A 27529-nucleotide genomic window follows, 5' to 3' on the forward strand; every position below is an offset into this window, starting at 1 on the left:
GCTCATAGCACGCCACAAACTTCCAAGGAAAGGCCTATATCTGTCTGGTCGCACATCATCCATTGCGAGTCAGCCATTTTGAAACTTTGCAGTTTGAGCGGCAAATGTTTCCATCAACCTCCATGAGTCCAGTACGGTCTGTCCATGGCCATTACAGTCAGATAAAGGCTCGTATGCATCGTCGGCCGCTGCAGGCAACCGAGAACTGTTTTTTCCCTGTCAAATTTGTCCCAGTCAGATTGACGTTGGCGGTACACGTGCAAAGTGGCATGGCCGAAATACACTAATTGTCCAAAACTGTACATACTAGCGCGCGTGGCAGCGCCCCCACGCGCCGCGCTTATAAAATGTAATTGAGTAACAGCCTTCCCCTTTCGAGTCGAGTCTTTGATTTTAAGGTGTTCCATTTTAGAAATAATTTGAATTTTTGATTGAACGCGCTGGGATAGGTTGATTAGTTTTAACTTGCTGTATCTTTTTTTTTTTTTTATTTCCTTCCTTTTTTTAAATTTCTCTCCTGCTTTCCCTGTAATATAGTGCAAGGTGGTTAACCGAGGGGAACATTTTCTCGGTTTTCCCAAATATTATGTGGTATTTGGAGTTGCAAGTTCTATACTTTAGTTCCATTTTCCCCCCAAGTCAAATCACAACAGAGATTAACTCAACAACAAAAAGGAGTGTTGTCACGTTCAGAATCTGCCACTTTCCACTTGGCAGCAAGGCGCTTTCTGCAGCCGAAAGCTTCTGAAGGAATGCAGAATCACCCCTGATGTCATTACACCCTCCTCGATCGTTTGGCGCAACACAAGATCGAAGAGGTGTGCAGTGACATCAGGGGCGATCCTGCATTCCTTCAGAAGCTTTCACTGTGCGCGCCTTCGCCACCGTCTCCAGCGCTGTATCGACATTTTTTTTCGTATATGGCGTTTAAATCTCACCCTCTCGCACAAAGCTGATGAAACTCGCTCCGTGCCTTCTTTACATGATCGGACATTTTGCTTTTATTCCATTGGTAAACAACAGAGTTATTCTTGCGTCAAAAGTAAGACATAGTTTTTTTCAGTTTTGAAAGGTGAATTCAGCATTTACGGAAAGCGAAGGAAGGAGGGGGAGGGGCGCCCAAAAGGGCGGCGAAATCTGAACATACAAGCGGACATATTATTTGCTCATGTAGGTGAACAATTCTGTCTTTGTAGTGATTAAATACCAACAGAAGAATCAGGGGAAATACAGACAGAGACCTCGAGTGCTAGTTCCAGTATTTCACCAACCAAGTTTGCCGACTCAATTCAATTTTTAAAGGAGGCATTTCTTCAGTATTTTGCACATGAGATGGAAGTCAAGTGATTTCAAAATGAGACTAAAGACTGCATGTCCAACCACGGTCCAACTGTTTGACAAGACATTAGTCTGGTGGCTGACTATAAAGAAATGTGTAGTAAATTGAGACTAGTTCCCGGTACCTGCCACATGTTTTTTTTGGCACAGTTGATTGATGCAGTACATTGTTGGACTTGGTTGTTTATTCAGGTGCCAGTCTGTTTTCTTGTACTGCATGTTATACCTTAAGTTTTGGGACTTTCATACACAGTATTGAAAGTCTCAAATTTTCGGACTAGGAAAAAGTCGAGACATACATTACAAAACAATAAAAAAAAACAGGGAAAATTGGGAGGGGGGGGGGGGGCCACCAGCTGCGCTCCCCTCTGGATCCACTGCTGAAGTGTACTGAACATACAAGTCGATTAACAACTACAGCAAATCACAACTTACACTTCTGGAATTAGTGTGCTTTTAATTCTGACATTTTGTTTATTAAACATTCCCTCTCTACAAATTCATCACAAAACTCCAACCTCTAAACCTCCAACCTTACAAATGGCCAATGTACAAAGTGCCTTTATTTTTTACAGTGGTCTTCTATCCCAACTACATCACTGACAATGAATTTACTGGGGAAGAAAGGAGATTCATTCGACTACTTCTACAGAACTACGTGGAATTTAGTTTTCGGTTCAGTGAAAGAGTACTTTTGGCTGAATGACTAAATTGGACAGAAAAGACAGGAAAAATAAAAGTTTAAGTCACTAAGGACAGGAAAGAAATAAGTGATAAAAACTTTAAGAAGAGAAGAAAAAGGAATTAAGAAGACGAGAAGTAAAAGAGAAAAAAGGAAAAGAAGGCAGTTCTAAATGGTTCACTAAGAAAGGATACACATTCCAAAATATAAAGATACGAAAGAAAGTAGTCAGTTAGAGAAAAACAGTAAAGAACATTACAGGATAATACTGGTTATATAGCACAAATTAGCTTCTTACAAACACAAATTTATTGGCCCTATGCAGCCTTCAGAAAATACCATTCCAACAAAATCAATCTTTTAAATTACACATATTTTTTGTTCTTTTCTTAAATCCATCCCTCCTAGGGAGGTATTTTTTTAAAACAAAAGCAATAGCTATCGTAAACAGTTTCTTCAGGTAATACAGTCCGAGTAATCTTTAGTCAGGGTTTGGTTTTTTTAAAGTGTCCAGCACGTCCGTTTCCGCAGCTGCGACAAGGCACGACAACTCTACTGCTTGGTGTTGCAGTCGCTGGTGCACTTGCATTCATGCGGCAGCTCGATGTCTCTGTACAGGTCGATGGGCTGCGACTTGATGAGCTCGCTGCGGGTCTTCATCTGGGCCTTGGTCTCCTCGACGTTCTCAGAGGCCATGCAGAAGAATGGAACCTGGTGGGAAAAAAAATCAGATTGTTTTCTTAAGAAATGTACACACTGGCACGTTTAATCTATCAGCAGAGGCTTAGTCCAAATCTCGGGTGGGAGGAGGGGGAACAACCTAGGGGATCTTATTTTCTGGAAGGGAGCACTCAATGTGTTAATAACAACAGGCTTTATTTCAAGGGCGGATCCAGAACACAATTTTTGGGGAGCCCCCAAAAAATTGGTCCTCCAAAAAGTGGGTCCAAAAAATTACGGGGTTCCGGGCTCGCTCAAGGGCCCTGAAAAATGCTCTGTGGTGCGATCTGAGGCAATTTCTGACCCGCCCTAGGCTCATTTTCCTCAAAATTTCCTAAATTAGCCCTCTGCTCCAAAAAAAAATGTAGGGCCCATTTTTTTTAGAGGGTCTTACCTTGACAAACTGCTTCGTGGGCACGAAGGCGGTGGTGAAGACGTTCTCGGGAGACTCGTTGTTGCAGCCGATGGGGCAGAGCTTGACTGGTTCCTTGCTGAAGCAGACGGCCGGCTTGTTGGCCAGGTAGACCATCTCGGGCAGGGCGTACAGATCTTCCTTAGTCAGCTTGCAGGCTGCAAACAAGGCATCAAAACACAATCTTTTGAGTTACAGAGACAACTTTGGAGTTACTCGCTCCAATCTCAACCATATCTTAAACTGATTGAAAAGGCTGATGCGAAAAATGAAAAGATTTAAAAGTCATGTTTTTTTTAAGAGTTTAAAAACGGGTTTTCCTAAGAATAAAATCACTGGAGCGTTCAATGATCTGTTGTTAGGACAACGTTGACAGTACATACTAATTCCTAAATTACAACTGTGGATAATAAAGGATCAGTGATAAATTAGAATATGTCTTAATTTGTTAGTTGGCACTGCCAAAAACTTCATTGTGATAAATAACATTTACATGAAGGATGTTCAATTGGAAGACAATCTTGAGAAAGGTTCTCATTAGGATTGAATCGTTGAATTGGAAGCAAAAATCTGAGAGAACTCGACTTCGGAACACAGACCCATCAAAAACATGTTTTAAACCCTTTTGAACACAGACCGATAAAAAAACAACGTTTAAAACCTTACGAACACCGAGAGTGAGGTTGTGTTTTCTTTTAAAGGCCAGTTAACAAACAAACGGAGAAATCAGAAGCAACACAGTATCTAGAAGTCAGGGACCCAGTCCAAGATGGCTCCCAACTACTCACTGTGGTCCGTGCAGTCATCACCCTGTACCAGCCAGCTGGCACCGAACTTTGTGCTGTTCTTCACCTCCTCTCCCTTGGTGTTCTTCATGTCCAAGAAGGTCTCGCCGTTGAAGTCACCGCAAAGACCTGGGGTGCAACAAACCAAGAATTGTTTTCTTAAATATTAATCATAAACTTACAATGGATAAAAGGTCAGAGCCTAAGTAATGTTTTTCTGTCTCTCATTCTGACTACAACTGTTCTGTCATAAACAAAATTGGATTTCTATTTTATTTTGTTTGGGGTGTGCACTTTTTTTAAGTTGTCCGAGGCAAGATAAGTTCTCAAAAGTTGCACTGCGTTGTTATCATTAACTTATTTTAAAGGGAAGATTTTCATATTTCCATTATCAAATCTTGACCACATTTTTCATTTAGCTAGTAAGTGGAATATTGCAATAAATGTAAATCAAAAAATCACACCATTTAAAGTTAGACAAACAATATTTGTTTATCTTGTCCAAGTGAGACTGACAAGACATTTTTACTTTTTGAGTGCGTAATAACCGTCATTAGGCAGAATTACAACGATGCGCTACAACTATCAAGTTAAAGGAAAATACAACATTTGCAAACATCAAAAAATAAAACTACCAAATCATTTTGAAATACCTTGCTGGACTGTTAGTGAATGACAGTGTAAAGCATCCTGTAAAATCATGGCACCTGGTATACTGTCATTTTCAAGAAAAGTGGTATTTTTGTATCAATTTCCAACGCTGATCGGCCGACCAGCGTTGGAAAAAACTGGCTTTTTTTTTCAAATACTGGCCCCAATAGACCATCGCACTTGTTTGCAATCGATTACACACCTATGAACGGGTACAAGCCAGCTAGACTGGTTCCCTGACCTTACAATTCCCCAATGTATGTAAACTGCTCTGTTTCTTCTTATATGGAGTCAGGGAACCAGACTACAGGAAAATGATTGTTTTTCTTGGTTTTTATAGTATTTTCGAACCCAAAACCTCAAAAAAGTCAGTGTAACTATAGTTGCTATATATTTCCAACCCCCCAATTCCATCCATTTCTGAAAATTACAGCAAAAGCAAATGATGTATATTCCCTTTAATATACAAGCTCTAATGGATGCTATTTTGAGCTAATTGACTGGCTCACTATATGCAAACAGAACAAGAAAAAAACGATTACTCTGAAAGAATTAGATGAATTGAAAACAGACGGAAAAATGTACTCACCGCAGGTCTTGTTGACGTACCACGGTGACAGGTAGGTGGTGACGTTGTGCTTGCAGTAGACGACGGTCAGTCCGATGGTGGTCTTCATGGTGATGTGTGTGCGGTTGCGCTCGATGGTTCCGACCGCGGTCTCCAGCGGGGAGGAGTCGTGGTGGGTCATTTCCTCCATGCCATTGTACTGAAGTGTGCGAAGGGAGAACAAGAGGGTGTGTGAAACCAACTAGCCTTGAAGACTATGGCAGCGGCTTCATTAACCCTTTCATACCCACATTGTTTATTGACTTGGCTCTCCCCAGGACCAAATTGTTTGCCCAGTCATGCGGAAATCACTAGAGCGTGAACAAAATGACCACAAGTCCAAAACTCACTTTTTTCAAACCAGATTTTCACTGCCAAGAAGTGATTTAAATCATAGGTGTTGTGTGTAAAGTTTGTTCATTGAACCTTACTCTTTTATCGGATGTAAAAATGAAGTCCATATGTGTAAATATAAGAAAGTTATGCCTGTTTGTTCATCCGGTTCCATTTATCAAACTGCAAGCCATTTCACCACATGACCAAATGGCACTCCATACCTCAATTTGTGAGTGGATACTTCTCAAGCACTTTTCTCATTTTTTTTGTAATGGCAACACTATGAATAAATTACACCATTAGAACGATCTGAAAACACTCTTTCAGCTGGTATATGGTTGATGTATGGGTGGGCAAACATATCAACATGCCGCTTTTCTGAAAAGTAGTGAATATATCTGTGTTGAGGGTGTTCTGTGTGTGGTTTCCTGGTAGACTAAAGTCGCCCATGCGAACCAGCAGGGGGGTTCTTCTTGTCGACAAAAGTCGCCCATGGTAAGGAAAGGGTTAATACAGTATTCGTAGAACGAGAATGTTGACGAGGTTTGGGAGATGATATTGTTAGTGTCAATCCCATCAACTCGTCTGGAAAGGAGTTCCTGAGTTGTACAGGTAAAGGTAGAAAAAGCCCGGTCTCCAAAGTTATACCAGTTGAGTTTTGGAAATAATATCTGTGTTGAGAATTCGCACAGATATGTATTTTTCACTAGTCAATCGCAAGTCAAGCACAAGTAAATGAGGGATGCACAGTGTAAATGAAATGGTTCGGTCACAGTTTATTTGACTTGTGACTGGCTTGTGATTGACTTGTGATTGACTTGTGATTGACTTCTGATTGACTTGCAATTGTCTTGTGATGATCTTGTGATTGTCTTGTGATTGACTTTTAATTACCTTGTGATTGACTTCTGATTGACTTGCGATTGAACTGCAATTGACTTGTGACTGACTTGTGATTAAATTTGCAACTGATTTGAGATTGACTTGTGATGAATTGTAGTTGAATTCTGATCAACTTGTGTTTGACTTGTGAAAGTCTTGTGATTGACTTGTGACTGACTTGTGATTGTCTTGTGATCACTTGTGATTGACTTATGATGACCTCATTATAACTCTTACCTTGACGTAGACCTCGCCCTCGTTCTGGGTGATGAGCTCCACCTTGTGGTTGTCAATGAAGACGGTGACGGTGGGGTTGGTGCGGACCATCTGGTTGGACTGGCGCGTGTTCTGGACCAGCACGGTGAAGCGCTGCTCGGGAGAGCAATCCTTGGTCAGGACATGGGGGCAGCTGCCGGTCAGGTTGTACTTGAAGGGAACCTGGTCGTAGGTCATGAACTTGCCGGTGTGGTTGTATGTGCAGTTGCCTGTATAGGGGATTGGAATAGCAAATGGAACATGAACTCAAAGGTATCTGTATCTGCATCTGCATTTGCATCATTATAGTCGGTAAAGCATCCCAGAGGAAACATCACACCAACTTAGAGAGAAGACAATGAGAAGAAATGACAGTTTTAGAGGTGGGAGGAAAAATCCTTAAGATTTTCTGGGGAATTCCACAGAATCAAGTAGGGACTGAAAACCCAATCCACATATTGACCCAGGCGGGATTCGAACTCAGGTCACAATGGTGGAAGGCGAGAAAAGTACCATTACGCCAACCTGACTCCCCTAAAGGCTTATAGGATCATTTGCATGTATCCCTAAAGTAACCCACCAAGTCATCATCAGAAACCTTTATACTTGGATTGAAGATCGTACTGGTGCTGAACACCAACCACTGGATGCACATTGTTTGTGCAAAAAGGCCACATACAGCCGTGTACATTTCGAGTACGAATTCCATTTGCGACTTGACAAATTGATACAAGACAGCCCGACTGGGTCAAACGTACCAGACAGGTACTTCTCGGTCAGGCGCCTCTGGATGGTGTTCACGGCATCAGGAATGTTGCGGTTCAGCACGGAGGTGTTGACGGGAACCGTCACGTTGACCAGGGTGATCTTCTCAATGGGCAGGTGGATCTCAATGTCCATGGTGAAGTTGGTCTTGATCTGAACAAAGATAAAAAACCAAAGAAATCAACAATTATAAACAACTTGGAATAATGAGTTATTCATTTTGGGTTCAATACCTTTCGGGGTCGTAGTCAAGCTCTCACGGATCAATCATTCTCAAGACAGGACAAAAGGTATTGAAATGATCTGTGACAGAAGGTATTCTGTTGTCATTGCTCATCCGCTATAACTTATGACCATACTTATGACTTTCTTGAACTGATTTGTGTATTTGACGTATTTGACATATTTGACGTATTTGACGTATTTGACATATTTGATGTATTTGACATATTTGATGTATTTGACATATTTGACATATTTGATGTTTTGACATATTTGACGAATTTGACTTAAGACTGATATCTTTTGCACACCAAATTTGATGGCCAACTTACTTTCAGGATTACAAAAACAAACCTCTTCCCGACTCACATAATCTCCCCTTTGCAGCAAAAACTCTTTGCGTGACAAATTATTGACTGAAGATCAAACATGTATGACACACGAAACACAAATGTTTGATTTCAAAGTTGAAATAAAGAGGCTTACCTTGAGGGAGACAGTGGTTGAGTTGACCATGGGGTTCATCATTGGCTCCACGATGAAGTCGGTGTCTGTCGTCTTCTTAACGGTCTCCAGCACGATGGGCAGGACATAGGTCTTGGTCAGCCAGGTCACCTAGAACCAAACATTAAATGATATTCTTTTTCAGGTTGGCGTTCTAGAGTTACACCTAACTAATTTGTCCAAAGATTTGAACTGAGAATGTGAAGAGATCGACACTCAATTACACACTTAGGAAGCAACCACGTCAAAAGATCGACTTCTGCCATCAGAACCACTCCAGCGTCTAGTCAATAAGGGAATAAATACGTTTAAAACCGTCTAGGGGCTTGGATGCTGATGAAGGGAAAGAAGACATTAAGGAATAAGGATGCTTACATTCTTGACCCACGATGGCACCTCAGCCCAGTAGATGGTGATGTTGCGGGTGTTGTTCCAGGTCCAGCTCTGGCTGTTGATCTTCCAGAAGTACTCGCGGTGGAACGTCTTTTCGGTGTTGTTGATCATCTGGGTGTAAGTACGCGGGTAGCCCCACTTGGCCTCTACGTCAACTTCCTGAGAAAAAAAAACAATTTAAAAAAGAAAACAGAAAATGAAATTAGTTTCCAGCAGGGTAGACTTCCAGTAGTAGACCCTCCCTTCCTATGCAATGAAATTTGAAATTTAGCTCGCGCAGTTTTTATTTCCCGCCATTTTTGTTAAAACTTGGTCCCTTCTGCACTACGCTATGAAAATTGCTGTTGATAACCAGCTATAAATCGTGGCGCGACCAGCTGCGGCAAGCTGGTCCTGAATAGTCAACTAGACTAGTCCAACCATCCTCAACCAGCGCGCGTTCGATCAGAGTTGGTCGAACTATGGTCAACTATGGTCTCTGAACAAACTTGCTCAGGATTTTAGAATCCTGCGACTAGTACCCAGTGCAAAGGGCTTGCGCATAAACTTGTCAGCAACTCGTCCTGGATAAAGAATGAGATGACGCCTTACCCCACCCTCCTTGTTGATGGCGGTGATCTCGCTGTGCCAGGTCGGGTGCTGGTTGTCGGTGGTCTGGATGGTGATCCTCTTGTTGGGGTGGTTGACGCGGACGCTGAAGGTGGTGATGTTCTCGTACTCGGTCAGGTCGCGCTTGATGCCGGTGGTGGTCATGATGAGGTCAACATTCTACAAAACCGGAGCAATACAATGATCAATTACGACTGAAGTATTTGAGTCTGGTTCCCAGACTGTAATTTCTTATTTTTGGCAAAGAAATCGCAAGGTGCCAAACTGGTGCGACCTCAGTAACGGCGTCTTATTGTGGTCAGCAGATTAGTCTAATAATCAGACGGAGGAATAGTCCTCTTACCTTCTCGGTCTCCCAGCTCGCGGGGTTCTTGACGTGGTACATGAACTTGATCATCTTGGGCGCCCAGAAGGTCTTGTTGTTGTAGATGGACAGCCAGCTGGGTCCGGTAAGGGGATGGTACGGGGAGGTCGGCTGGCCCAGACGCGGGGTAAAGGTCACGTTCATGCACACCTTGGTGTCGTTGATGGGCTCCACGCAGAAGACCTTCTGCAAGGAGGAAAAACGGTGACCAAAAAAAAAAAAAAGGAAACGTTGCTAAAAAAATTTCAACACTGTATCTGTATTCTAACATTCAATCCATTTATTTCTACTGATGGCACTGATTTGAGAACTGCAGGGGCCAAGTTCACAGAATATATTACTAAGCAAATTTGTGTGCTTAGCGTTTATTGGCAGAATACCAGTCAATAAGCAATATACACGCTATAAGAGTTTGACTGGTTACCTGTTTTGACTCAATCTAAAAAACTGCAATCGTAACCGCAAACAAGCTTATGTGGAAATAGCTGAAACTGAATTGCAAGAAAAATGTCCATATACCTTGCCTCCTGTTAAAAGTCTCGTACGGAGTATTTAGGAGAAGAACGAACCAAATATTAAAAAAAATGAAAAATACCTGGACTGGCTTCCTGTTGGTTAGGGTGGTGTTGAGAATGGTCTGGTTCTCCATCTCGTCCTTCCTCTGCCAGAAAGTGTACAGCTTGTGACTGAGGGAGAAAACGGGTTGAGAGATAAGTTAGAGAGCCTCCTGAGTGCATCATTTAGTAAGGTATTCATCTGAATTCTCCCTACCTCATTTAGTATAAAGGTGTTGATCTGAATTCTCCCTACCTCATCAATTTATTGTTTGTAAAAAATTCAGTATTTTGTACATCTTATGACTAAGCGAGAAGAAGGGTTCAGAGATAAGTGAGAGAGCGATCCTCGGTGCATCGTATAATAAGGAATTGATCTGAATTCTTCCTTAGGCCAAAAAAAAAAAGTCTCCGGTTTCTGGTATGGAGCTTGCCCCAAAAGTGGTGCGGCGACGCGGCTTTTTTTTTTTTTTACCTGTTTTTTTTGTTTTTTTTGGCTTCAAATGTCGGCTGATGACTGCAAATGGTGCCCGACTAAACTTAGTGCAAATATATGGGAGTCCATAGAGGCCACATAAAGCTTATTCTCGATCATAACCCCATCTAAAAACACGTTAAAATTGTGCAGCAGCAGAATTCCAGTCAAACCAGTGAGTTTGGCGGTTTTGAGACATCATCTTGTATTGAAAAAAAAACTTTTTCATTTTGCCGACGCGCATGGCTACGGCGACGCGCGCGCATACCAGAAACCGGAGACTTTTTTTTTTTGGCCTTATCTCTAAAGTTTACATGTTGAAAGAGTTTAGTGTTTGACAGTCACGTCACTGACCTAGAGAGAAAATATGTTCCACGCAGAAATTCTCTTTAGTTGAGCGCCCCTCTGGTGAAACAACATTTTGCAAATGCAGTGAGGAGAATTTACTGTCATTACCCCAACTTCCAAAAAAAAGGTCTACAAGAGATCTCTGTCTCAAGTTCATTTGATATTTCGAAGTGATTAGACCCACAAAGGATCTACCTGATTAAACAAGGAACCAGTTTGGTGTATACTCACGTGAAGTTCAGGAAGGTCAAGTTCCTCTCGATCTGAGGGAAGAGCACCTCGTACTTCTTCTTGGTGAAGTCAATGCTGACGTTGGTGTGGACGGGCAGGGTGACGTTGAAGGTGGTGTTCATGGCCGAGCCAAACTTGATCTGGGGGATGTGGCAGCCCATCTTGAAGACGGCGTTAACGACAACCCTGGTGGGAGGAGGGAGATGGAGGAAGGGAAGAGGGGTCAAAAATGTGTCTCGTAACAAAACCGAAGAAACAGAGGTTGCTGAATGCTTGAACATAGGAAAATGGATTTACAACAGCTTTTCGAGTGCGTTAAGTGGAGATTTGACTTGCTGAACTCAACAGGGGCATTTTACTTTCCTTGAGCTGCAAAGCGAAAGTTATGATGCCAAACTCGGAGATGAGGCCAAGGTTTCCAAAACACCCTGCATGTTCCACATTAGGGTTTAAAAACCCATACAACTGGAGCAAAACCCTACGCTGGAGACGAAGGCAAGAATTGAGAAAAGGCATATGATTTTTTGAAACCTTGACCTTATTTCCAGCTTTGGCTCCACACCAGGCCTAGGATGCACATGAGACTATAGCCTAAAGCTGAAACTGGAGAAGATGGCAACTTTAGAAACTCTATCCCGACTGAAGCCAAATCTGGAGGAGAAAAGCGAATGCTTTTCTTGAAACCTCGACTTCGTATCTCCAGCTCTGGCTTCACACAAGGGACCTACATGAGACTAGAGCTATAGAAGGCGAACCGGGGATTAAACCAAGGTTTGGAAAAACATTTTGAGATCGAGAGGCTCCTTACTCTGGGGTGATGTTGAAGCTTCCAGTCAGGGTCTCCTGGCTGAGCAAGAGGGATGGGTGGGCCTGGACGGTGGCGTTGATCTTGACCCTCAGAATGCTGGCCACGGTGGTGTTGTAAGACAGGGGCAGACCCATGATGGTCGGGTGCTGGAACATGTAGTCCATCAGAACCATGCCTGGGGTGCGCAAGGAACAAGACAACTTAGGAGAAGTTACACAAATGCGAGTGGCATGATGAAACGACACAGACACAAAATTTAACGTTTGCATTTTTTAAGCCATATTTCACATCAACAATGTACAATTTGAAGTAGGCCCAGACGAACATTCCATTTACGCAATGGCCAAAATCTGTCAACACATTTCTTTGGCCTTATTTTTTATGTGGAAAAGTTGGCAACTTTGCTCTGTTCACGTGAGTCCTGCAATTCTCACTCATGATTCTTTGCAAACTGAGATCATCAGCAGAGGGCCATGGGCCTTATTCACGAGTCGGCCATATTGGATTGAGAGTGAGGTAAAATCTTGATTTTTGGAACTTGTGTAGAGAAATGAAAGCAAGTTAATTACTAATTCATTCCAGTCTGCTTCAATGAATAATTTCAAATTTGTAATTAAACGTTCCCTAATGTTTAAAGCCAGATTTAAAACAGAAATGACAGTAAAATAAGGCCACATTGTGCCTGCATAAATAGTCTGGCGCCATCCCATTGAATAGTTAACAATTAATGAAATACATTCAGGGAACTCGACAAAAATGGCCAACTCGTGAATAAGGCCCATTAGAATCTGTACCATATTGTATTAAATTGTATTTGCTCTGTGAAAATACTGTGCTGGGGTGGTTTTTGGGGCGGTACAGGGATTAATGGCTACATTCAAATTTTGAGGACAAAAAAAACATTTGCTGGACGAAAAAAAAGTGGAGACCCGTCTCACCCTTGGTGGTGTTGAACATCTGCTTCTTGGCCAGCTCCTCATCCAGGCTGGTCCAGTCGGTCAAGAACTTGCCCTCCTTGATCAGGGTGGTCAGGTAGTCCTTGTTGACGTCCATGTCCAAGACGCGGTTGCCCATCATCTTGACGTAGACCCTCAGGCGCGGGTCCTCGGGGGTAACTTCGTATGGATTCACCTAGACCAAAATAAAAGCTGGGATTTAGTGAAAGGCGTGAGCGGGAGTGTGGACTCGCAGTTACGGTTTGAATGCAGCTGCTGGCAGTATGTTGTGTCCTTGGGCAAGACACTTTACTCCCACTTGCTTACCTGCGATTGACTGCCATCCGTAACAATCTACTAATCATTTACACATTTATATTGCGCAAATTCCATATGAATATGATCAAACGCGCATGACATCCGTACTAGTCCTTTGAGCAAACTTTCCGTTCTGAGCTAACGAGCAGATAAAAGTCAGGTAGCACTTAAATGACAAACTAAAGAATAAAATGTGTATGAGCTTTCGTAGCTACAACTACTTTATAAGATGCAACGAAGAAGGGCATCATGCACATTGTATTCTCTATATTTAGTTAGTCATTTAAGTGCCACCTGACTTTTAGTTGATTTTGTGTGACTAACACAGCTGCCCACCACTTTTAGCTCAGGAGGTAATTTTTCAGATAATTGCAAATGTTCCTAGCTACGCAAATCAAACTTGCCTCACATCACACTCACGAAGAGCATAATAAATCGGCCAAAACTTGGCAGGAGAGAGTGGGTTTTACCTTCTCGTTGATCTTGTTCAGCTCCTCCTCGTTGTTGCTGCTGGATCGCCTCTTCCTCTTGCTCTCCTTCAGGAGGTCAAAGATGCTCTTGCGGTTGTAGAAGTGTCCCTCATGACCGAACATCTTCTCAAGGAGGTTGGTCATGCCACTGGTCCTCACCTCAACCTAAGACATCAGATGATAAGTAGGAAGATGTTTAACCTTAGAGACCTTTTATTGAACTTTCACAAGTTGTAAATATACTTTTAAAAACGAACAAATGACCGATAGACGAAACAATCTTTTGTACACTCCACTTAAACGTTTAGGAGTGAATTTCTACTGTAGGTGAGGTTGACATGATTTGAAAATACCTCCAAAATCTTTATTTCTTGTAAGTTCCAAATAACCATTGTCTTCATGGGAAAAAAGAATGAAGTAACTTAACTGACACCAGCACTCAACAGATACACAAATGGAGCTACCCTAACGCTAATCCTTTTACTAACTTAGACTCTGACCCTCGTTTACAGAATTTGGACTTGTTGAACTACACTGACTCGGACTGAATTTTCAAGCTGCTTAAAGACTTGTTAAAGAGGCAACGCCTTGATTGTACTCACTTCCACGATGCCGGTCTTCTTGCCGAACGTGTCGACCTCCAGTCCGACGTTGGTCCTGCTTGGTGTCAGCTCGCCCTCAGAGAAAATGGTCCGGGTCTGAATATTGGCTCCAAGCTTGGTCTCATCTGATGACAAGAAAATAGAGTTGAAAAAGATTTGTATCAATATGCTCTTCTCTTGTTTATCAAAAAGCACAATTCTGCGCAGCGGTGTAGTCGAGTCCATCACAAGTCCTCACAAGTCCATCCCAAGTCCATCCCAAGTCCATCCCAAGTCCATCCCAAGTCCATCCCAAGTCCATCACAAGTCCATCACAAGTCCATCACAAGTCCATCACAAGTCCATCACAAGTCCATCACAAGTCCATCACAAGTCCATCACAAGTCCATCCCAAGTCCATCACAAGTCCATCACAAGTCTCTAGTCATGTCACAAGCTATTCAAATGACCTGTGACAAAAGCATTCCTTTGTTACCGTTCGTCACCTATCTCTTGTGACTGGGCTTGCAAAAGCCTTGTGATTTGCTTCCGACCCGGCTTGTGATGGACTTGTGTGGGACTCAAACACAACCATTTCTCGGAGAAAGACTTGATATAATTTTCTGACCACTTGATACTTACGGTCGTAGGTGCCCACAATGCGGACCTTGGAGTAGGTTGGTCCACGGTTGAAAGGCTTGGTGAAGACAAGGGCATAATGGGCAGCGATGGCTCTGTTTGAGAATGTAATATTAAGGTATTTCGTTTTGGTAAGTATTCTTGGAGTAGTTGGTCTGTGTGAGTCGACGCAGATTTTTTTTTTTGAACTGTGATCTACAAAGGGGTAGCCACTGCTTAGTGAAATTGTACAAAAGTACTTGTGATGAAATTATTCTCCTTGATTAAATAAATTACCCAATTGGTCACAATAAGTGAATTCTGGACAACTTGTGAAACCAGACAAAAGTTGAAAAATTCTTGCTTAAATCTTTGGAAATTGATGATAAATTCACCCCTGAAACTGTATTTAATCTTTTGTGCACAATTTGCATAGTTTTTTTTTAAACACATAACTCCCTGTGCTGCCCCAAACTGCCCTACCTGTTACTCCCTGTACCGCCCAAAACCGTTCAAGCACTCTCTATGGTTTCATGAATTCATCAGGAAATAGAAAATGTAGTGACCAAAATTTTTTTTTTTTTAATTCAGAGGTTTGCAGACACCCCACAAAATTAAATAGGATGGGTTTTTTTGATAGAATAAAACATACAAGTTAAATGTATTAAGATAAAAAAAAATCAAATGTGTTGAAGAGCACGGGGAATGCAATAAAAAGGACTTACTTGTCCTTCTCGCAGGGCTCGACGTTCTCAGACAACATCTTGAGGTGGGAGTAGATGAAGCTGCGGACCTGCTGGGACTTCTCATGGTTCAGCTCCTGGCCAATCAGGGTGAAGACGGAGGGGCGCTTGGTGGTCAGGGTGGTGACCAGGTAGGCGGTGATGCGGAGTTCGGAGTCCTCATAGGGGTTGCGCAGGAGGGGCAGGGTCACGGACAGAACCTGAGAATAGAGGCGGGGGAAGGATTTGTAAACAACATTTTTTTCCCGTTTAAAGATGTACTGTCTGTTCCATTTTTCTGGTCTCAACCTGAAAACTTTTAATTTCTGTGGGGTGCTGTGGTCCAATGGTTACGGTGTTCGACTGGTACATGGGTTCAAAGCCTGACCGTGGGAACATCGTGCTTGTGCTCTTGAGCAAGGCATTCTACCATTATTGCTTCGCCCATCGGATGGGGCGCAAAGCCGCAGGTCCCGTGTATTGTGTAATGCACGTTCAAGAACCTAGTAACACTTATCCCTAAGAGAAGGAGGCGCCATGGTCTATTATATAGACCACATTCGAACCTGCAACCTCTAGAAAGAGCAATAGGTATACAAAAGGTGGGCTCTTGCATTTGTGGAATAAAAGCCAGCACCGCCCAGAGCAGCACTAAGCTCCTAGAAGCTGCAACTCTTAGAATCCCTACCTTGTTGGGGATGGTCCTCATCCTCCTCATGGCCGAGCAGGCGGCAATTCTGACATCCCGGGTCTGGTTGGTGAAGGTCTGCTCAAGGATCGGCTGGACGTAGGTGATGTGGTCCGGCAGGCCGGCCTGGCCGATGGCGATCAGGCACATCTCGCGCACCTTGGTCTTGATGGTGGTCTCCAGGAGGGTCTGGGCTTCCTCCATCGTCAGGTAGTCGCCCACTTCCTTGCTGATCCGGTTGGCCACCGTCTACAGAGGGTGACAAACCACGCTATTCGGTTCGGGTATGTCTCACAAAGCTTAGACTATGATAATTCATGAGGCTTGCTTCCGCGGTACAGCATCGGGAAATTGGTTCAATGCCTGTACCACAGTCGACATTAAGGCAAATATTAAGGTAATGCAACTCTTACTTTTAGACTAATTATAGCAATACTTGTGCGCCAATTCATGGATAAGTGATACCGTGTTAGTAATGAGAAACATTTTAAGATTCAATTCTTTTGTCAGAATCGAACGAAATTGAAAATTAACAATAAAAACCGGCTTATTCAAAAGATTTTCAGGATTATTTTGAAATTTCCGGACATTGTTTCCAGATGGTGAGCATTGAAAATCACATTGGTTTAAATAGTCAGTCCTTTTTGCCTGACATGTTTTGTAGGAAAAACCTTTATTCTTTTTAATTTTGCACAGGAAAAGTCTGGGGGAAACTAAGCCAATGCCCAACTCTTGATATTTTGACAAGCACTTTTTTTGGTGTACAAAAACAACTCGGGGTTAATCACAAATTGATTGCATAACAAGTCGCAAGTAACAGAGTATGAAGGTCTGTAAAGGAATGCCTTTGTGAGAATTTGTTTGAAAAGCTTGTCAATGGGCGTGAGACTAGATGAGCTGCAATTGACTTGTGACTTGACTTTTAATAAAGCAAGTTCTCTATGCGCTGACCTGCTTGTAGACCGTTGGGTCCCACTCAGTCAGAGAAACGCTCTCCGAGAACTTCTTCTCGCAGACGGTCAGGGTATGGACGAGGCTCGGCGAGACAAACTTGTTCATCTTCTTGAGAGCGTGGATCTGGATGCCCAGGGAGCGGTAGCAGGAGTGGCGCATGCGGACCAGGTGGTAGACGTAGGTGGTGTTGACCTTGGTGTTGTGGTGCCATTGGAGGACCTTGTGCTCGCAGATGTCCTGCAAAGAAAAAGTACCAAAACAAAAATGAATTATCTTGTTGATAGCACACTCTACTAGGAAGCTGCATCATCGTTACTTATATGTAACGAATCATCGTTACTTATATGTAACGATGATCAAGCATGCAAGTGGGAATTAAGAAAAAACGAGGAAGATCCAAAACAAACTAGAGTTTGTACAATGTTTTTCAAAGACTCAGACTGAACTTTAATCTTTCTCTAAGATTTGAATTTATGTTGACGTTTGAATAATTAGGAGAGATTACACCTGTCGAAGTAAGAGATCAACTGTTTGCAGCCAACTTGAGTTGCTCGCTACTCATTTCTGTTCGGTGTGACACTGGAACCTCAGTCTGAAAATGATTAAGACCAACATACCCGGAGGGTTTCAACGGTCTTCTCGGTGGGCTGCCTGATGAAGCCAATCCTCTGCAGGATGGTGATCTTCTCCTCGGTGGTCAGGAGGGTCTCCTCGGAGGTGATGAGCTCCTTGATGAGTTGGGTCATCTCCTCCTGGTTGACGAAGGGGATGGCCTCAATCAGCCACTTCCTGAACGAGAGAAAGAAAGGGGGGGAAGGTAACATGGTTTGTCAATTTCAACAATACTAGAAATCTTTCAGTGTTGGATCCACAATAGTTCAAAGGGCAGTGGCTGAAGTTTTTTAAATTCCAGGATTTCAAAGAAGGCATGCTGAGGTGTTGTGGTGAACACTGAAATGGAACGCAGGCCTGAAGCAAAGACTTGAGTTTTGCAATATTGTATGATGTTATTTCAGGGATCTTGAGGAAATGTGGAATTTGTCCCTGCATATATCATTTTTAATATGTAAATAATTAACACTGCATCAGAGAGAAGGGGAAGGGTTGCCAGTGAATGAGTTAATGAGCGAGTCACAGGGCAAAAGAAGGGAAAAGTTTCCACGCTTCAGTCCGCGCTTCTGCGAATTCAACATCAGTTGGTTTGAGATGGACTGTGACAGTGTCACTCAGTGACTCATTTGAGTCAGTTAGTGAGTAAGTGAGACGAGTTAATGAGTTAGTCACAAAGACAGGAACACACAGATACAGAGACAGGAACACACAGATACAGAGACACAACACATCACTTTTGGCAACTCAGTGAGTACAAACAAAAATGAGTTACTGAGCCATTTCAGCTGAGTCTGAGTCAGTGCTGGATTCTGAGAAAGACAGCTCAGCTGGATCTAAATGAGCTAGTAATACTGAGAAGGACAGCTGAGTGGAGTCTGAGTGAGTTCGAGAGTCTAAATATCAGTTAGACTTAGTGAGTCACCGAGTCTTTTACCTCTGCTCGGGCTTCTCCCGGACCATGTTCCACATGTCCTCCAGGGTGTTGTAGTCAGCCTCAGACAGGCTCTTGACCAAGAGGAGGAAGTGGCTCGGTGTGTCGATGGTGAAGGGCTTGATGGTCTGCTCCTCCAGCTTCTTCAGGAAGAAGTTGACCTGATGTGGGAAGGTGGGAGGGCGAAATGTCACAGGTCATGATGGGTTGAGAAGCAAAATTAAAACACAATTGGGCTTCTGAAACAACTGAGCCTTTGTAAAAAGTTAACTGCATATTGTCAACATGAGGATGAAGCACACAGGAGTAGCTCATTTTTTCAAGAATTTCTCTTTCTATTTTCTAGTAGTTTCCAGTTAAATCAAGCAAATTAATCTATTAATTGTCCAACAAAGTACTAGGCATAGAGTGGAAACCTCTCTTTAAACTGTGCAAAGCTATTTACCCAAGACTTAAACTTGAGTCTAGAATCATACAGGAAATAACCACTAAATCCTCAGGCGAATGTGCGTAAGCTTGGCGATTGTTGGCTTAGTCTACAACAATAGACCATTATCATGTTGCGGCCATCTTGATTTTTCCCATTCAAATCAACGTAACCAAAGCGAGGCTGGAAGAAAAAATAGTCTGGTTCCTTTTTGCCCAAAACTACTCATTCAGGTACTGTTATTGTATACCGGGAACATGACGAAAATGGTGGCAGCATGATAAAGGTCTATAGCATCTTCACTCCTGAATTCGGCGGTCAAAGCTCTTACCTTGTTGACGGTGTTCAGCATCTCCTCCTCAACCTTGACGATCTCGGGGAACTTGTAGGTCAGGCCGCCGCGGGACTCCTGGGTGGGGCACTTCTCGAAGTACGGATCGGTGGTCACGTTGATCAGCTGAAGGCTCTGGCTGTGGTGGGGGAGATGAGCAAAAAAGGCGACAATATAATGTCAAAGTCGGGCCGAGGAAAAGGTTAGGAATCTTTGCTAAATCTATTCATGCTTGACTGTTTGAATGCACGCCAGTCACTAACAAGTATGTGATATTTTGGTACAAGTTTGATCAAGAACTTCCGAATTGAAGGCACATTTGTTGACCTTGATTGACTCGTCCAGTCAACTTTTTTGGGACGAGCCTATTGAAGTTGGTCACACTACTGGATTCAGCAGCCGTAGGCATTGCAATGTCCACCAGGGAACCAGGACTGAATAAAGTTCCGCGATGAAATTTGACAATCGTTGAACGAGAGACGTTTCCACTTTAACATTAATGCACAGATACATCACACATCAGCCAAGTACTAGTCAACTGCCGCTCCTTGATCAAATTTGCTCTTGTTGGTCCAAGGTTCACGCTTTTTATGTTCAGACACTTTTCAAGAATTGCTTCAGCCGAACCAATTTGTACACTTTTTTTAAAAACTTTTTCACACTTTGCCACTTTTTTTTTAGAGATCAGTACATTTGAAAGCTTACTTGACTTGGACAGAGACAGATCCGCCCTTGATGCCCATGGGGAAGAAGACGTAGCGAGCATCTGAGCGGACACCGTTGATGATGTACCTCTGCCTGGTTCCGGTGATGTTGTACTTGAAGGTGGCGGTTGCCTCCATGGTATCCTTGTTCTGTTATCAAACCCCCAAAAAGCCACAAGTTATTTCATGTCTTGGCTATGACAGTGGACTTGATATGAGATTTAATAGGCCGTATCCTTCAGCGACATTGTTGTCTTGGGTTACACCTTAGCCATAGCCACAAAATAACTGATTCAAATGCAGTCTTAGCACCGGCTCTGTTGTCCTTGAGCAGGACACTTTTCCTCAATCAATTCTCTCCACCCAGGAGCAAATGGTTAGTTGTCACAGTGAACTATTTTGAACAGTGTCCAGGGTAAATTTGTGGCCGTGCATAATTCTCAGATGAAATTTCGTAAGATTTGTTTTGCTGAACCAGAGCTATTTTATATTTGTTCAAATTTGAGAAATGTGCAAAGCTCAAAATATATTTGCTAAGCAAAAGCAGGTCGCCGGCCAACATTTCATGTGGGGTACATTGCCTGTGACTGGTTTCCTGTAGCTTTTTGCTTATCACTATACTTTCTGCTTAGCTGAGCTCCGTGAAAATTGAGCCTATGTGCAGACCCAACCCCCACGGCAACCAAACTGTCTCTAGCCACTAACCTTGTCACAGGTTTCACAGTCCTGGCTTCTGAAGGTCCACAGCTTGTTGAAGGCAGTCTTGCTGCAGTTGGTCAGGTCCCGGACCTTGGTCACGTTCAGGATGGTCATCAGGTCCTCGTTGCGGGTCTCCTTGACGGTGTACAGGGTCTTGCAGGTGCCAGACACGCCCTCCTGTTGATGTGAAGGTAGGGAAAGATACGAGAGGTCATGTGAGGTCAAGCCAGGTCAGGTCAGGGGTCAACTTAAAATTTCTATAATGGAAAGTGCCCAAGAAAGTGCTCAATGCAAAGAATTATAACATGGAGTTTGACCAGATCCTGCAAAAGAAGTCTAAAGTACATGTTTTCTCTTTCGTAATTTTTCATACAACTTGTTATCTGAGATATCCTCAGTTTGACGTCATGATGAATTTGAATGTCATGCGAGTGAGAACATTGACAGCAGTTCGTATTGATATCTGACGTGTCAGTTTCTTACAAAAACCTGTAACCAGAAGTATCTCTGGAGAATTGTAACTCATTTTGTAGGTTCACAAAGCCATTTTGTAACTTTGAGTATGGATTTAGTTTCCTTAATTAGATGGAAATTAAAAGAATGCACGATGTCTCTAGGGGACGCCATTTTGAGCCGATACATCGGCTCACTGTATGCCAAAAGTTAAATATGATGAACAAATACACAGCATTCTCTGGAACAGGCTTGACTTTTGCTTTCGGGGAAAACTTACCTCATCGACTTCGTAGACGTTATCCCTCTCCATCTGGAGACTGATCATGTTCATGATACCCTTCTTGAGGTTGACGATCCATTCCTCCTCCGGCTTGTTGGCCCAAACAGTCTCGATCTGCAGATGGGTAAAAAGAAAAACAGGAACACACAATTATGTGACCATCATTATGAAGACTGTTTATCTTTTTCTGGTAAAGAAACCACGGATTCCATTTTGCAACAATGGCACTGTAACTAATTTGCCTTTAGAAGCCGGTAGGAGAGAAGATAATGACCACATGATCAATGCAGAGGTGGGGGGCAAATTTCTCAGGAAAATCTGGAAAATTTGGGCAGGGACTGAAAAACTAATCACGAAATCAATCTGGGTGCAATTTGACCCTGGGTCATAAAAATGGAAGCCGAGGAACGCACCACTGTGCTGACGCGACTCGCTCAGACACCAAAAGAAATGCCTCTGAGATCTTATCCTCAAACTTTGAGAAGACGAAATTCGCAGAATCCCAGATTGTTTTCATTTCACACTTGGATCTTTATTCAATCCAGCTTTTTTCGCAAAAATGTTTAAAAATTGAAACGATCCAACTAAATATTCTGACGAAACAAACTGAATAAAACTGGCCCTATTTGAACACAGAGGGCTCACTTTTTTTTCACAACACCCAATCACAAACTTGTGTGAACTGTTAACAGAGTATCTCAAGTACCTGATAATGTTTGCATCAACAAGCTCATTAAAATTTGGCGGTAAGGTGCAAGGGTCCTGAGTTAGAGTGCTAATTTGAAGATGACAATGGGTCGTTAGTAATCTTTTATCAGTTTTAATGGGTTAATGAGAGTTTTATCTTGCGGCAGATATCAACTAGGTCTGTCCTTAAAGAGGGCGAGGCCGATTCCAAAACTCCATCTCCCAGGGTTTTAAAAAAGTACCTATAAGTAGATCGTGACAAACTTAAAAACAGATTATCAAGATCATGAAGTCCTCAAAATGTGACACGTATTTGCATTAGATAAATGTTGTTTGTCTTTACGTGCCAAACTCATGGAGCTGATAAGCGGCAAACTATTGCGCAACTAGTTTAAGTGCTGAGCGGAAATCTGCAGGGTACCAGTTAAACAAAATACACGCTGCATGATATTTTGGCTGGTAACCCAATTTTGCTCAGCAGACATTTTCTGTGCTTAGCGAAAACTGTACTCAGCAGCTTTTTCGAAAATTGTCTGTAACTCCCTTTTTTACCCACCATGTAGCTACTTTAAGCAGCCATTTTAAAGAATTTTTTTTTAAGAATCTGAAATTTTGGAAGCTTTTTTACCTTTCCCTGAGTGATTTGGAAGGAGACGTTGTACTTCAGGAGTTCTCTCAGTTCCTCAGTCACCTTGGTGGAGTTGACCATCCTCTCCGGCTTGTCGTGGGTTGCGTTGATCTCAAAGAGGGTCGGATCAACCAACTGAAGGAAGAAAGAAACAAAATTAACAGAAACTTTGACTTGAAATAATGATCTTACATAGTTCTTACATAGTAGTGAGATGTTTAACCACCGAATAGGTCTGAGGTTCACATTTAACACAACACTCAGAGGTAATTTTGATAGAATATAGTTGCCAAGGTTTCCAATTTTCCCCTTCCCACCCCTCCTCCACCCCTCCCCCACCCCTTCTATCACCCCATCTCTCCCCTTGTTGACTCACCCTCATATTCCAGAGGGTGGTGGTGAGCGGGTAGATCTCCACGATGCATTGCAGCCTCTGTCCCACCGTCTCGTTGTCGTTGGTGGTCTGGGGGAATCTGTTCCTGATGTCGGCCGTGTAGTTGTACCGGTGGGACTTGCCAAGCTCGAACTCGGTCGGGTACTTCTCCGCTGTTGAACAAGAAAAAATGAGGACAGGTGTATGTGTGTAATCAGGGTACTTGGCACACTATGGAAGCACAGCATTATTGGGAAAGTGAATAGTAAAGGAAAGGAAAAAGGAAAAACTGTGCATCTTCACATCCAGTTATCATTAGGGGACAAATAGCTAACTGATTTGAAGGTTTCAAGTCAAAGGAATATGCCACTAGTTTGTCTGCATGGTACACCTATTGGATTTTGGAGAATTCAGAAAAGTGTCTGATGAAAAATCCCTCAGCACAAGGGATTTTCAGTTGATCCATCGGGTAATTCATGATGAGCAAAATAAGATGATTAAATAAAATCAAGTGATGTTCGCTTCAATATCTCTGTGCATCTTCTTAAAATTTGTTTAAGTACAATCAATTCAAAGTCGGGGGATAATTATGATTACTACAACTTTTCTCGAAGAAAATCGAAGACAGGAATACTTACGAGTATTTCTGTGGATGGTTATACTCCTCTCCAGATCTGAAATTTCAATCAGGAGAAAACCAAAATGACTCTTAGATTGAAGCAGGAACACATTGTTAGATTTTTAATGACCAAATCCTTAAAAAAATTCAGCATAGATTTTTTTTCTCCGGAGCCGGTAAGAATTTGCCACACAAGAAACAACAAAACCTTTCATGGTCTATCCACTGTCATCAATGTCACTAATTAGGCCCCTCCCTCTCCCTGTCATTGGACTAGCCAACTGAGTTAATTTATTCATAATGAGTCCTATTGGACAGTTGTGTCAAATTTGCATAGTGTATTTAAATATTTCAAATTAGCATATTTCAAATAAGCATATGAAGAATTGACACCGTTGAAACACATTTAGCGAAATTTGGAAAACAAGTTTTTAAAAATTTGATAAAATTAAATTTATGCATACCATTGTTCTGGGTGATGGTCGTTGCGGCATCTAAATAAGCAAAGATACCAATAATTCGGAATTACTTACAATGTAAATTGGGAAATATGTTTTAATACAGTTTGATTACAAGAAAACATTAGCTGGTTCTACCAAACATCAAGTTTGTAACACATTTAATACCGGTAACATTGAATATAACAGTCAACATGATAAAACACCGCTGGTGTGTGCCTATTGCAAATATTTTGAGAGTCTACACGTACACTGACATTTGTTGTGAGCAGGTCAGAAAAAACGAAAATAACTTTAAAGTTTAATTGAAATCTTGTAAAACTATACACAAGCTTTTTTTTAGCAGAAAGAGGTTTGCTCTGAATATCCTGCAACTAATTTCTCAGTGAAATGAGGGCAGTATAACACCAGCTCCACAAAGTTAACTGCACCACACATAAATTCACTGTCAACTGCCCCATCAATATCTGATCAGCTCAAAGTCTTGGCACAGTGCCCATACTCTGGAACCATTTGTCCATGTTCAACCTCAGGGTACAAATACTTCACTGCCCGTGGTAAGAGCAGTTGATGTGGGAATCTTCAAATTGAAAATAGCTAGTTGCTAAATCGTCTGATGCACAACTACAAAATACAAGAAGCTTGATGACTGATAAAGGGGAATTTGAGGTACGTAACATAAAGTGGTAAACCTCAAATTTGAGATCTGATCCACTGATACAAACGTTAACCATGATTTCATATTTCTTTTCACAATGAGTGTATTGAGTCCTTAAGCATATTATCTTGATGAGAATGTGCATCTACACTAATATCATTTATTTTTTAAAATTTAAAAACACCATGTTTCATACTTCACAAAAGTTCTTGGTTCGCTAAATTACTTGTCTCTAAAGCTAATAACATCATTTGAGCAAAAATCTGTCTAGAATACAATTTATGAACATACAAAAGCTCCACTTTTATTCTAACTAAACAAGGCTGTTTTACAAACCAAATTGTTTACAAACTGAACTTTGACTGTGAAATTTAAATTCTAATACTAGAGACGAAAAACTATTTCAGAACAAGCAGGATTGCAGGAAAGTTTACTTACTTGCTAAGGCAATGCCTAGAAGGATGAGCAGCAGCTTCATGATTTCTTGTTCAATCCGTAGACAGATGAAAGATAAAGTGACTGTTCTATCTCCGTCTCTGGCCAAACCAAGAGCCCACCTCGGTTTTTATACACCTTCTTCGGCTTAATTTGCATACAATTGCTTTCTGAGTCCGACAGCAGAAGAAATCAGCACACACAAAAACAGCTACAAAGTACAAGAGCCACACTGGCACCAGCCGCGCTGTGATTGGTTCAAACTTTTGGCAGCTCTGCAAATCCGATTGGTCAGGGGAGTGTGGGCTGACCGCCCACTGCTGCCTTGCTGGCCTGTGATTGGTCAGGAAGTTTCTAGCATGCGCCGAGATAATGGACTTGTTGATGCCCTTGGAACAATCCATGAAGTGCAATAAACAACTCTGATCGTTTTTGATAATCTCTCCTTGAAAAAGTGACTGGTTAAACAAACACTTTGTGATCTTTGAGCTTCTTATTGCCAAGTATAAGTGTTTTTCCGAGCAGAATGCAGTGGGCAATCCGATCGTTACGGACATTACAGGCAGAGGCTACTCACAAATATGAAAAAAATTAATGAGATAAAAGCACCATACACGACCGTATAGGAACCTTTCTCTCTGCCTTAAAAAAAACAATAACACTTGCATTTTGCATGTGAAAACAAGATGCCAAAATGACTTCCTAAAATTCATAATTTTAGAGGGGAAAAGTTTTTGACAAAAAATATGCATTTTACCATATTCCATCTCACTGGCACACCACTCAAATGAAAGGCCTACAACATTCATTTGATACCACATTGGAGGTCGTGATGCTTGTAGTTCTGCAGATTGCATAAAAATTGTCCACTTTTCAGCCGTGTCCACTTTTGCATGGAATTGCCCATGTGCAACAGAAACAAGACCTGGCGATTTGTTAAAGCTACAGTCCATCATTTGCAGCTATCCAAAAAGTAAATGACGTAATTATTGTTGAAAAACATACTTGGTTGAAAGATAGTAAGGGGACTAAACTCGCTGCGAAATTATTCTTTCCGGCAAGCTGTCATTTTGAAGAAATCAACGAAAGAAGGCCTTTCCAACGGTGCATCTTGAGACGCACCATTGGAAATTTCCGCTGGTAGTTCGTTTTTTTATTCTGTGAAGCGCGCGGAAGCGTTGACACAACCCACACACGCGCGCCGTTGCTATCATTCGTCAGATCAGTGCGCGACAACACGTAGCTGCAATCGGCTCAATGAGAATGTGTCTCCGACACTGAATTCAGCCCAATTCAAAACATGATTAAGCAACTTTTGATTTGAAATCCAGATCCAAGAATGCTGGAAATATACAGCTGAAACTTCGTCAGGTTAGTTGTTCAGCACCCTTTCTTTAGATTTTTAGCATGTTTGTTGCTTCAAACGAACAAAATGCACAAATTACAAATGATTGTCTATACCTTTAAGTGACAGTTTGTTAGTTGCTGTAATGTTCAAGATAATTCAGTATTTCTCTTGCAATTCATCACTGTTCCTTTGATTTGATTAGCTTTGCTTCATGGGCGGATCTAGCTTTTAGGAAAAGGGGGGAGGTTGAAAGGGGGGGAGAGAGTAAGGGGGGGGAGAGAGTGAAGGCGTGCCAAGGGCAAGCCCTGCTGGGGGGGGGGGGGTCCTGGGGCATGGCCCTGGAAAATTTCTCCTACATTCAATTTGAGAACAAATGTAGGAACTTTAGCATTCCATTTATAAATTTTGGCCCCATGTTACTAAATTATCATTACATTAGTCAGCGGCTGTACAGGGGGGGGGGGGGGGGGGGGGGGGTTGCAACCCAACTTCCCCCCCCCCCCATCCACTACTGACGCTCAAGTATACTCGTTAACAGACAATATTCTAATGTAATCTCTGACTTGAGCATTGAGCTGGAAGGATAATCCACATCTTGGAGCATTTTTTAACATTGTGCACAACTTTTAATGTGCTGTTGTGTCAAGAAAAGATTA

The 27529-nt window shown here is 42.2% G+C and overlaps 1 protein-coding gene across 1 annotated transcript; it reads right to left on the minus strand.

Moving 5' to 3' along the window:
- Positions 1 to 1769: 1769 nt before the first annotated feature.
- LOC119737615 (vitellogenin-2-like) lies at positions 1770 to 25644 on the minus strand. Its single transcript, XM_038212074.1, has 31 exons — positions 25529 to 25644; positions 24439 to 24468; positions 23994 to 24029; positions 23359 to 23528; positions 22983 to 23117; positions 21665 to 21781; positions 20938 to 21108; positions 20234 to 20382; positions 19529 to 19667; positions 18774 to 18931; positions 17845 to 18016; positions 17225 to 17464; positions 16274 to 16522; positions 15589 to 15806; positions 14888 to 14979; positions 14267 to 14391; positions 13665 to 13829; positions 12880 to 13072; positions 11942 to 12116; positions 11134 to 11319; positions 10121 to 10211; positions 9505 to 9711; positions 9144 to 9320; positions 8535 to 8711; positions 8142 to 8270; positions 7427 to 7586; positions 6651 to 6898; positions 5178 to 5355; positions 3941 to 4066; positions 3135 to 3310; positions 1770 to 2731 (listed from the first exon to the last, which is right to left on the minus strand). Exons 1-31 carry the CDS (start codon positions 25566 to 25568, stop codon positions 2573 to 2575), a joined length of 4788 nt encoding a protein of 1595 aa, XP_038068002.1. The 5' UTR covers positions 25569 to 25644; the 3' UTR covers positions 1770 to 2572.
- Between the last annotated feature and the right edge of the window lie 1885 nt (positions 25645 to 27529).

Source organism: Patiria miniata, unplaced genomic scaffold, assembly GCF_015706575.1.
Source record: "Patiria miniata isolate m_02_andy unplaced genomic scaffold, ASM1570657v1 HiC_scaffold_3, whole genome shotgun sequence".
NCBI classification, from domain to species: domain Eukaryota; kingdom Metazoa; phylum Echinodermata; class Asteroidea; order Valvatida; family Asterinidae; genus Patiria; species Patiria miniata.

Excerpts from the sequence above, each read along its gene's own strand:
- LOC119737615 (XM_038212074.1), bottom strand. The coding sequence starts at position 25,568 with ATGAAGCTGCTGCTCATCCTTCTAGGCATTGCCTTAGCAA. Across the intron at positions 12,117-12,879 it reads GATGTTCAACACCACCAAGG|GCATGGTTCTGATGGACTAC; the intron begins GTGAGACGGGTC and ends TGCGCACCCCAG. Across the intron at positions 7,587-8,141 it reads CAACCACTGTCTCCCTCAAG|ATCAAGACCAACTTCACCAT; the intron begins GTAAGCCTCTTT and ends ATCTTTGTTCAG.